Source organism: Sus scrofa, chromosome 15 (genome assembly GCF_054392235.1).
Source record: "Sus scrofa isolate SSC_HxYL_T2T_F1_AM1 chromosome 15, Sscrofa_HxYL_maternal_Yorkshire_Landrace_v2.0, whole genome shotgun sequence".
Classification (NCBI taxonomy): Eukaryota; Metazoa; Chordata; class Mammalia; order Artiodactyla; family Suidae; genus Sus; species Sus scrofa.
This window is the reverse complement of record NC_139397.1, coordinates 86,787,484-86,800,029: the sequence shown is the minus strand read 5'-3', so window position 1 is coordinate 86,800,029 and position 12,546 is coordinate 86,787,484. Positions and strand designations below refer to the sequence as shown.

Below are 12,546 nucleotides of genomic sequence, written 5' to 3'. Positions count from 1 at the left end.
GACTTGGGAATACCAAGTGTCTATCATACTATTTTTCACTTTTCTTATCCAAATTAATTCCCTCTCAAATCAAAAATTACAGAGAGAAGAAAGTGAAATATAGGATTATTTCTAGATTTTATATTTCAATATTCTTAAAATGTTAGTTGCAACTCTAACTTTTTTGTATACCTGTATGATCCTTAAGAGTGTTAAAATCAAGAGAAATCATAAACTTTCAGTCACCATGACCACCTTATAGATAGATTTTAGTCGACGCTCTTCAGATCTAAGTTGTAACTGTTTTGCTGCTACAGATATTGCCCTGTGTGTGGGCATTTGTAAATATTCCTAAAAGTATTCAACTAAATTTTGATAGCACTTTAAATTGCATGATTCCATTAACTCTAAAGAATTGAGAAGTATTTGTAAGTTGCTTATCAAGCAGGAGGATATATCAAATGACCATTTTGTTCATTATATGCTGTAAAAATGAAAAGACTGACCAAGATATTGTTGGTCCAAAATCCTTGCAAAATGTGTTTTAAGATGTCTTTCAAAATGCTCCTTTTAAAGAAATACATCGGTAAGAATATTTATTAAACCTCAGGTCTGAATTATTTTTACTCCAAAGTAAAACATGAATGTCCTTTTTAATAGGCCACATTTAAGGGATGGATGGATATAATGTATGCAGCAGTTGATTCCAGAAATGTAAGTATTCTTTTATACCCTAAGGCTTTTCACAATATTGATTAGGTACAAAAATTAATTTAACAGAGTATAGCAGCTAAATGGAATGATTCTACAGTGATGTTTTTTAAAAGTAAATATGGCTTACTTTTCAAGTATAGCAATATTTATTGGAAAGATCTTTCTAAGATATATCACAATACAAATCAAACTAAAGTAACATATATTTAATAACTAATAAATATCCTTCTATTAAATATGTATAATCTACCAATTATATAATCAGTAATAATTTTGGAGTGTTAGAGCAAATGTGAAGAAATACAGGATTGCCATCAGTAGTTGAAATGTATATTCACCCTTCATATTGGACAAGTTAGGGATGTTGTCTAGGCAGCCTCAGATTTCTGTAATAGCCACTCTAAAATTCATTCTTTTATTTGATTATAGCACCTCTAAATTTACTGGAGCCTTTATAGATACCAGCATCATTTCTATGATTAACAATTTATTTTAAGTTTATATTACCTAAGACCTACTTTTTTTATTTTTCCTACAACAGCCTCTTTCAGGCTTCAAAAGAATTGAAATTCATGATCATTCCAACTCTGCTCTTCAAAACTTTGTAAAATTTAGAATTTTCTCTTTATCTTTCCAGAGGTCCCATCTGTTTAGTCTATCATCATATAGAAAGATTTTTGCCCCTGTAATCTTTAAACTGACCTGATAAGCCCATTTTTATCTTTCTTGATGTACATTTCTCATAAATGGCTTTAGTTTTATATTGAGGACCTACCTGATATCCTTCAGAGTTGTGTTATTTCATTGTTACTTATTATTTTGTTTTGTGTGTTTGATTGGTTTTTAACTCTGTCTTTAGAAGGATATTAATCTATTCAGGTGCAATTTATATCCTTTACTTCTTTACCAAGTGATAAGTGATAGATTGATGCTTATTTATTATGAGTACAGTCTAGAGAGGATTGAGGATTCAGACAATAGAGGGTCCAATTATGTCTACTCAATTTGAAAAATTCAATGAATGTTATAATGGTAAAGACAACATCTAAATAAGTAACTCAGTTTTTGTTTGCTAAATAAATTCATGTATCCAGTAGTAATTGTTTCTAAATATAGACTATACCTATTTACTGATTTCAGATAAAGTCTAATTTCAGAGGTTTTTTTTAGAGGAACTGATTTAGAGGAAATAAAGAGAAGCACTACTAATAAAGTAATCAATAATAAAGTAATCTAATAAAGTACACTAGAAATTTTCTATTCACATGAAAAAGCACCAATGATATCTAGCATCAAAATGTATTGTAATATTTTACAAAATATTCTCCTTTGGTAGGTGGAACTCCAGCCTAAGTATGAGGAAAGTCTATACATGTATCTTTACTTTGTTATTTTCATCATCTTTGGGTCCTTCTTCACCTTGAACCTGTTTATTGGTGTCATCATAGATAATTTCAACCAGCAAAAAAAGAAGATAAGTACCTCTAATATTTTCTCTCTTACTGAGATAATAAATTATGTGAAAGGATTTCAATACCAAATAAGTACTTTAACTCAGAAACCAAACAGAATTAAATATTAAAATATCTATTTTGCATCCTCCCACCTGCCATTCACTGCCCATCTCTTTTACGGTATCGAAAGCCAAGAATCACTGCGCATAGGTTGTGCATAGGCTCACAAAACCTCTCTCCCCTTAAAAAACAAAAAAACAGGAACCACATTTTCTCTTTTGAAAGAGAATGATTTTGTTTTGTTTTGTTTTGTTTTGCTTTGCTTTTTAGGGCCGCACCTGCAGCATATGGAGGTTCCCAGGCTAGGGGTCTAATCAGAGCTACAGCTGCCGGGAAAGAGAATAATTTAAGAAGAACTAGAAAAGAACCAGAGTCAACTTGTTGTTTTATCCCTACAACTTCCCTCCTTAAAATATATTTTCCAGCAAAAAACTTTAGATTCTTTGCAGTAAATTAGGCCTGAGATATAAGCTTCTTCTACTATTTCTTTTCATATTTTTAAATCCTTTATTGGCTCTATTATATGTTCCCACTTCATTCTCCCTGATATTTAATTATAAACTATAAGTTCCAGGCTTGAATTGAATAGCTTTTTAATTATCATTTATAAAGCCCATATATCTATACATTATCAAAAACAGAAAGTAAAAAAATATCATTATTCAGGCGTAACCACTATTCATGTTTTATGTTTTTCTGTTCAAACTTTTTCTACACATATCCCTGCCATTGAAGTTATTTTATCTGCAATTATAATTTTTTGACTTAAGTATTTTCCCATTTTGTTATGATTCCATATATACACACACACACTCTATATATATATACATATGTATATGTATAGATATATAATTATGTTACATAACCATTTCCCAATAGATTGATGATTTAGGTTGTTTCTAATCTTTAATGCTTTAAACACTGCCCAGTCAAAAGTCTTTGTTCTCAAAGAATTTAAGCCTTTAATTATTTCCTTAAGATAAATTCCCAAGAATTTTGCTTTCCCAGAATAACATGCCAAGCACTCCCAATAACAGCAAATGGATGTGGTCAGGTCACTGCTGTTTCACTGGCATCACACTGGCATCACATCATATAGAGAATCACATTTCTCTTTTTTTGATACTTGATTTTTGATAAATGAAAATTACATTCAATTTTAATGTCTCTTATTTTGAGGGCTTATTTTTTTGCCATTTATATCTCTTCCTTTGTATACTGATCCTTTATCTCATTTGCCCAATCTGTTTTCTTCTTACATCATGAGTGGTTTCATTTTATAATACACTTTAATTATAGAACATTTCTGCCCCCATTCTTGATTTTTACTAAATTATCCTACTGGCCTATCACGTACCTGCCATACTTATGACCTCTGACGTTCCCCCTAATTCTTCTACCAGCTCGTCCAGTTTCCTTTCTATCTTTTTGGTCCAATTCTTGGAGAGTGAAAGTGGCTTTTTATGAGTAACTCTAAACCATCATTCAGTATATCTACTCTAATTCTGCTACATATGAATAAGAAAATCATTGTCTTTATCTTCAAAAAGGCAGTGTGTATAGTATAAGGAACCAAGTATTTAATGTTTCAGTGAATCATATTTTTTAACTCCCTGAGTATACAGTCTAGACAAAAATAACTAACCTCTGGTTTCTGGGATTTTTGTCCTCCATAAACTAATAATGAAAATAATAAAGTCAATTTTGGATGATTGTGAGAAATAAATAAATTACAGTAACTAAGAGCTAGTTTTAATTTTTCCAATTTAAAAATCCCAGGCATGAATATGTTAATTAGTTGAATTTTTCATTTCGTTTTTTAACTGTCCCATTCCAGGGCTTTTAAGTTTAACACTGAAAAACTATGTGCAAAGGGACACAGTTTTAACCAGTTTTGATCTTTCTTTTCTATACTTTGGAGGTCAAGACATCTTTATGACAGAAGAACAGAAGAAATACTATAATGCAATGAAAAAATTAGGATCGAAAAAGCCACAAAAGCCTATACCTCGACCAGGAGTAAGAAATACCAAATGATGTGGTAGAAAAAATATACAAAAACAAAAACTTGCATGGGTTTTTCTCACAGAAGAGATAGCAGCTAGTATTTCCAGCAGCAAATATTTCTTCCACTTTTAGAGCATCATTAATTCATACCTTTTATGGTAATGGTAAAAATTTTTTTTTAAAAAAAAGAAAGACCTAAAAAGAAAAAGAAACAGAAAATTCACCCTTATCTTCAAAGCATTTAGGATTACCCAACTGTCATCTAAATGAAATGCCAAAAGACACAAAGGCAGTGTGATGTGCACAAGAAATTGATCATATAACTCAAGAGTAGTTGCCCAGTAATGTTAGGGAGAGAAGTAAGTTGTGGATGGGGTTAAAAAACATGCTTATTTCTTCTATATTAACAAACCGATGAAGTATTGAGTGAAATAACACCTTACTTCCATTTTATTTTTCATTAGAGGTACTGGGTGTTTTGGAGAAGGAAAAGTTCCAATATCCAATATTCATATACATGGCCATAAATTTAGAAATTATGAATATCTCCAGAAATCAGAGTCAATAAGTACAATTCAGGATGATAAATTACAAATGTCATGCTTCCATGATGAACCAACAAACAACTGCTGTGAAATGGAGAAGGCTTATCCCAAGTTGTATTGATTTTTACGACAATGACGTGAGGGTAAAACAATTCCTTGGGTACACTGGGGAATAAAACACTAGTGAATATTTATATTCATATTGTTCTAGCCAAGAGTTGCCTTCTTGAGAGTAATGAAAAACATATATTGTCCTCTGTTAAGCCTTAACACTGGAAGTAGAAATGAGTCAACTATGTGTAGGAAAAGTATAAGGAAGAATATATCCTCAAAGTCCCTCAGTGACCTAGGAAAATGGGCCAGACAGTGACCTGCAGTGAAGGACAGAGGCAGAGCCGGGGAGCAGAACCACAGATCAGTGACAAGTTTTATGAAATTTTGCCATCAAAGCCTAAGGAGTGTCATTCTGGTCTGATTATCCCTGTGTAGAGTCTATAGTCTGTGTGTGACAGTGTCAGCCAAGACCGTTTGGTGGAAGAACATCAGTATTGTCACATGTGGACTTTAAATGCATAAGGTTATAGATGTATCATGGAAATCCCAGTTTCCCTATAACAATTCTTTAAGAATAAGGCAATTGAGAATATAGTACATCTATTAACAAATAATAGCTTCTATATTTTGAAAGTGCTGTATGGTCTACTGATAGTGGGAAATTAAGCAAAACAAAACAGTTTTGTTTGGTAAAACAAAATTAAGCAGGTTTCTTAACTTTTCATAATCTTAATACATTAATATGTATTTCTGCCTTTCAGAGAAGTGTATAGTATGCAATATTTATCAGAAATCCCCTTCTGACAAGGAATTGTTATTCTGTGGAATATATATTAGTAAATAGCAATTAGATAACACAGTTTATAAAGTTAATGCACTATAAACTATTTTTTATAAAATTCAGGGCCAGTGGTTCCTATGTACAATACTAGACAGCCAATTAGTGCAGAAATTTCTTATGTAGAAGCTAATGTACACAGGAAAACTCTTCTGTTGCTAAAAGCATTTCTGTTTCTTTATAGAACAAATTTCAAGGAATGGTCTTTGACTTCGTAACCAGACAAGTTTTTGACATAAGTATCATGATTCTCATCTGTCTCAACATGGTCACAATGATGGTAGAAACTGACGACCAGAGTGACTATGTGACCAACATTTTGTCCCGCATCAACCTGGTGTTCATTGTGCTGTTCACTGGAGAGTGTGTGCTGAAGCTTATCTCCCTCCGCCATTATTATTTTACAATTGGCTGGAATATTTTTGATTTTGTGGTTGTCATTCTTTCCATTGTAGGTAAGAAGTATTTTCACATCTCTTAAGTTCAGCTCAATAAAAAGTTGGAACAGTCAAGTTTAAATTAGAGGCATTCCCACAACTCAGAGAAAACCACTGTGAAAATTTTGATTTATTTCATTCAAGTGTGTTTGTCTTTCTTACAAAATAAGGCTCCTGGTACACAGAGTGTTGTATCCTATTCTATCCATTTTAGACTAGGTATTTTATTTGTCAGTATAGTAAAGTTTTATTCATTTGAACTGGGAATGTGCTGTTAACTAAGATTGAAATGTTTTTGATATGTTGAAGCTGAATAGTCTATACAGTATCTAAAAGGCTCTGTTGAAAAGAGGACTAGAAATTTAGTCTGGTACTCAGGAGAGAGTGAATCAGAGACATAGAAACAGAGTCATTAGCAGATAGGTAGGAGAGGAAACTGGTGGCAAATAAAGAGCATAGAATGAAAAGAGAATAAAACTAAGAACAAAATGCCAGCAAATGCAGATGGTAGGTTCTTTAATGCAGCATCTCAGAGATTTTCTAGATTACTTTGAAATGAGTTTATAGTAATTATCACAAAAGCAGTGATGTGGCATGGAACATCATTTCATCATTCATACACTTCAAAGCTTGTAATGTTAAATAGGTCACATGAACAACAATTGTATCATTTCAGTAGATACAATTCTAGGAGTTCCCTCCATGGTACAGTGGGTTAAGAATCTAACTACAGTGGCTCAGGTCACAGCTGCGGCTCAGATTCAGTCCCTGACCAGGGAAATTTCATGTGCCCAAGTGAGGCTTTAAAAAAAAAAAAAAAAAGATTACAACTCTAGCTCCAGTGAAGTGAAGAAGTCTGTCTGTGAGCCTATAGTTTTCATTCTTCCCTAAACCTGATGATTTCTTGGGGTCAATATTTTACCATTTGATATGGGGCACCTGCATTGGGCAGATTTTTATGCCATTCCTCTCTCTGACGAAGTTGATCTTATATCCAACTCATACATTGTATATAGCCTTTAATTCCCAACTAATCTGTGGTGTAATCAGTTGTGGATAGGGTACTTAGTTGTATTCATCTCTTTCTCTCCCTCTGTCTCTTTCCTCTTTCTCTCTCATAAACACACTCACACACACACTCACACACACTTAACTATTCTCTACAGAATGAGGTAGTATAATTCAAAGGTACTTGGTTTCTTGAGCTCCTCTTCAGCTCAATCATTATTTCACTATTTAAAAGGCAGATGGAGAAAGGAGCTTTAAGGAAGAGGGCTGAGAGACCAACACCAGACACAGGAAACCAGAAGGAGCTTCAGCTTAAATCCTTTAGAAACCCACCAGAGCGTATATAAATACATATAAAAAATATTACAGTGGAAGCTTAGGGAAGCATCAAGTTCATGGAGAGATGAAAATAGCATTAAAAACTGCACATATTTTTAGGAGTTCCCACTGGGGCACACTGGAAATGAATCTGACTAGTAACCATGAGGTTGCAGGTTCAATCCCTGGCCTCGCTCAGTGTGTCAAGGATCCATCGTTGCCGTGAGCTGTGGTGTAGATCACAGACATGGTTCAGATCTGGCGTCATTGTGGCTGTGGCACAGGCCGGCAGCTACAGCTCCGATTTGACCCCTAGCCAGGGAACCTCCATATGCCATGGGTGTGGCCCTTAAAAAATGCAGTATTTTTAGGTGGGGAAGGCCTGATTAAAGGGTATATGATTTGGCAGTTCAGAGAAAAAATTATGTTCATTTTATGAAAGTTTACTTACAGTGTTGGCTGCTGCTCTTCAGAGAGACTTGAGAATTTTTAAGTTATTTTTTTAGATTTAGTCTTAGGATTATGTATAAGCTAAAAATAGTCTAGAGCTATCCCTCAAGGATAAAAGGTACTATAAAATCCTTAGTGAATTGAACATTGTCTTAGTCACCTTGGACAACCAAAATGAATTACCACAGACTGGGTGGCCTAAACAAGAGAGACTTATTTTCTCATAGTTCTGGAGGCTAGAGGTCCAGGTCAAGGTGCCAGCATGATGGGTTTCCAGTGAGGCCCTCTTCCTGGCTGGTAGATGGCAGTCTTCTCGCTATGTCACATGGCACAGAGAAAGGGAGAGCCAGCTCTCTAGTGTCTTTTCTCATGAGGGCACTAATCTTATCCTGAGGGCTCCAACCTCATGACCTCATCTAAACATAATTGTCTCCCAAAAGCCCTGTCTCCAAATACAACCTCCTTGGGGAGTTAGGGCTTAATGTATGAACTTGGGGGCGGGGTAGACACAATTTAGTTCATAGCAAATATTGAGTTGAATTTAATTGCTGAATGCCAAAAGGAAGGCTTATTTATAGAATATGATATATACTTATGTATGTCACATTTAATATTAGGTAACTGAGTTTCAGTACTCTGAACTTTACCTTGGAGCCTTAACAGAAATTTGAGTATTCTTTTAATGGATAACTTCTTCATTAATTGATACTCTCATCTTTTATCTATAGGTATGTTTCTGGCTGAGTTGATAGAGAAATATTTTGTGTCCCCTACCCTGTTCCGAGTGATCCGTCTTGCCAGGATTGGCCGCATCCTGCGTCTGATCAAAGGGGCCAAGGGGATCCGCACGCTGCTCTTTGCTTTGATGATGTCCCTGCCTGCGCTGTTCAACATCGGCCTCCTGCTCTTCCTGGTCATGTTCATCTACGCCATCTTTGGAATGTCCAACTTCGCCTATGTTAAGAGGGAGGTGGGAATTGATGACATGTTCAACTTTGAGACCTTTGGCAATAGCATGATCTGCCTGTTCCAGATCACCACCTCTGCTGGCTGGGATGGACTGCTAGCACCTATTCTCAACAGTAAACCACCTGATTGTGACCCCAATAAAGTTAACCCTGGCAGCTCAGTTAAGGGAGACTGCGGGAACCCATCTGTTGGGATTTTCTTCTTTGTCAGTTACATCATCATATCATTTCTGGTCGTGGTGAACATGTACATCGCTGTCATCCTCGAGAACTTCAGTGTTGCTACTGAAGAAAGTGCAGAGCCCCTGAGTGAGGATGACTTTGAGATGTTCTACGAGGTGTGGGAGAAGTTTGATCCCGATGCCACCCAGTTCATGGAATTTGAAAAGCTCTCTCAGTTTGCAGCTGCTCTTGAACCTCCCCTCAACTTGCCACAACCAAACAAACTCCAGCTTATTGCCATGGATTTGCCCATGGTCAGTGGGGACCGCATCCACTGCCTTGACATCTTATTTGCTTTCACGAAGCGTGTTCTGGGGGAGAGTGGAGAGATGGATGCTCTCCGAATACAGATGGAAGAGCGATTCATGGCCTCAAACCCGTCAAAGGTCTCCTATCAGCCAATAACTACAACTTTAAAAAGAAAACAAGAGGAGGTATCTGCGGTTATTATTCAGCGTGCTTACAGGCGCCACCTTTTAAAGCGAACTGTAAAACAAGCTTCATTTACGTATAATAAAAATAAAATCAAAGGCGGGGCTAACCTTCTTGTAAAAGAAGACATGATAATTGACAGAATAAATGAAAACTCTATGACAGAAAAGACTGATCTGACCATGTCCACAGCAGCTTGTCCACCCTCCTATGATCGGGTAACAAAGCCAATTGTGGAAAAACACGAGCAAGAAGGCAAAGATGAAAAAGCCAAAGGGAAATAAAAATAAATACAAATCACTGGGTGGCAAATTGTTTACAGCCTGTGAAGGTGATGTATTTTTGTCAAAAGGACTCCTTTAGGAGGTCAATGCCAAACTGACTGTTTTTACACAAATCTACTTAAGGTCAGTGCCTACAATCAGACGGTGACCCCTTGTCGGAAAACTGTGACTCTGTGCAAAGGGGAGACGACCTTGACAGGAGGTTACTGTTCTCACTACCAGCTGACACTGCTGAAGACAAGAGACAAAACGGCTACTCAGACTGTAGGGACCAGTTCAAAGGGGTGCAAACCTAGAATTCGAGGATTAACGTGAAACACTTTAGTGTAGCAATTGTATCCACTCTTTGCATTTCAACTGCCACATTTGTCACATTTTTACAAAGTCAGTTAGTGGATTCATCTTTTTTTTAGTCCATATGTTGTTTATTATATGTGACTATTTTTGTAAACGGGGTTTCTGTTGGGAAATAGACAAAAGGACCTCTTTAACAGTATACCACGGGGCTTTGTGGCAATCACATGGCCCTCTCATCTGCACAAAGATGTGGTTTGCATGAGGGCATGCTACACTTAGCGATCATGCATGACAAAAAGTCAAGAGGAAAACAAGGAGTTCTTAAATTCCATCCATGTTTTTGGGAGGGGTAATTAGGCCATAATTGGAGGTGCTTTGCTGATCTTGTTTTGTCAAACCCAGCCCCTAGACCAAGTCCGTCATTTCTGGGGGGTAGTCCATTAAATCTTAGCAGGTGCAAACTTCACTCAAATGTTTGGAGTCATAAATGTTACGTTTCCGTTTACAGTATTTAAAAAACTGAAGAATGAGCACTGCTTCCCCCACTAAAGACCCCTTTATAAATTTCTGCTTACTCCTGCACTTTGTTTAGCCATCTTCAGCTCAGCAAGGTTGACAATGTATATGTTACTGAAATGCTATTTATTATGCAAATAGTCATTTTACCCTGTGGTGCACGTTTGAGCAAACAAATAATGACCTAAGCACAGCATTTATTGCATCAAATATGTACCACAAGAAATGTAGAGTGCAAGCTTTACACAGGTAATATAATGTATTCCGTACCATTATAGGTAGTTTGGATGCTATCAATGCATGTTTCTATTACCATGCTGCTGTATCTGGTTTCTCCTGCTGTTCAGAACCTCATTTATGAGAAACCATATGTCATTGGTAAAGTCAAGGAAACTCTTCAACAGATCTCATTTCTTTAAGTCATTAAGCAATAGTTTGCAGCACTTTAACAGCTTTTTGGTTATTTTTAAATTTTAAGTGGATAACATATGGTGTATAGCCCGACTGTACAGTCATATTAAAAAAAAAAAACACTGCTTAACCTGTTAAAATGTGTTTAGAATTTTATAAGCAAATATAAATACTGTAAAAAGTCATTTTATTTTATTTTTCAGCATTATGTACATAAATATGAAGAGGAAATTATCTTGAGATTGATATCACAATCACTTTCTTACTTTCTGTCCATAGTACTTTTTCATGGAAGAAATTTGCTAAATAAGACATGAAAACAAGACTAGGTAGTTGTAGATTTCTGCTTTTTTTATTACATTTGCTAATTTTAGATTATTTAATAATTTTCAGGGGCAAAAATAGGTTCACAACCGGCATCCAAATTATGCTTTGCAATTGGAAAAAGGTATAAATTTTTATTTACATTTTTGGTAGTGCCTACACTAACTGATTGAAGGTAGTGCTTATTTTTCATTTTTATCCTTTTTTTCTGACTTCTGTTTATGTCTTCATTTCTTTGGAGTCATACTGCTCTAGATTGCTCAGAATATAACATGGGTTTCACAATTTTTTTTCAGCAAGAACAGAGAGTAGTGAACTTACATTGTCAGGACATTTTGTGTTTCTTACAGAAGCAAACCATAGGCACCTCTTTTTCTTAAGTCTACTTAGATAAACTGTATTCGTGAACTGCATGCTGGAAAATGCTACTATTACCCTAACTGATGCTAACCAACATTAAAAATGTGCAAAACTAATAAAGATTACATTTTTAATTTTATTGTTTGCCCAGTTACTTTTGGTTAATGGTGCTTTATAACAAGTTGAAGATATTTTTATTACACAAAGTGGGGGAGAAGGGGAGCTAAACATACACACACACACACACACACACACACACACACACACACCCAGGTCTACCCACACTGACAAAAAGAAAATCTGAGGTATAAAATGAACTGGGGAGAAGTGACCTGCCAGGGCTATAAGCAGTAACGCATGGTCTCTGGTAGGAGAAAAAACTGATGCTAGAGTAAGCTGGTGACTCTAGGAGGAAAAGAAGGATCTGGAAATGGAGTGATGGTGGATGACCATTTGAGGTGCCAAGAGAAGCCCTCAAAACTGTATTTAAAAATTCAAGTTGCTATGGTTGAGAAGGGTATTTTGTTTACTCCTCCAGAATCACTCTTCATGCTCCTCCATCCTGCTCTGTGTGAGGGCGATTTTATAAGTTAATCAATGAGCTCTCTTACTCTGGATCAAAATTGGCTTGGCCAATGGGAAGCCTCAGCAGGAAAACACCATCAGGAAAGCACCAGTGGGAGAACAGTGAAGTTGGGTGTTTTATTTCCCAGTTTCTTCTTTGCCAGGCTGCTCTAGTTGGCAGTGCTGCTTTCATCAGCATAGTCCCACTTCCAGTCAGATAGCCCCTCCTACAATGAGAACTACCTTCTCAGGGGTCTCGTCATCACTCTCTGCCACGCTCCTTTAGACCAGTGGCTGGATCTCC

The 12,546-nt window shown here is 36.0% G+C and overlaps 1 protein-coding gene across 5 annotated transcripts in view; it reads left to right on the top strand.

The window, feature by feature from the left end:
- The window catches only part of SCN1A (sodium voltage-gated channel alpha subunit 1), a 166,508-nt gene extending 154,691 nt beyond the window's left edge, over positions 1-11,817 (top strand). For all 5 annotated transcript variants that reach the window (XM_084999274.1, XM_084999273.1, XM_084999270.1 and 2 more), the window contains exons 23-27: positions 640-693; positions 2,030-2,167; positions 4,122-4,226; positions 5,836-6,106; positions 8,593-11,817. In XM_084999274.1, the coding sequence (XP_084855400.1) occupies positions 640-693; positions 2,030-2,167; positions 4,122-4,226; positions 5,836-6,106; positions 8,593-9,770 (1,746 nt within the window). In that variant the 3' untranslated portion in view covers positions 9,771-11,817. The remainder of the gene's footprint in view (positions 1-639; positions 694-2,029; positions 2,168-4,121; positions 4,227-5,835; positions 6,107-8,592) is intronic.
- The last annotated feature ends 729 nt before the right edge of the window (positions 11,818-12,546 follow it).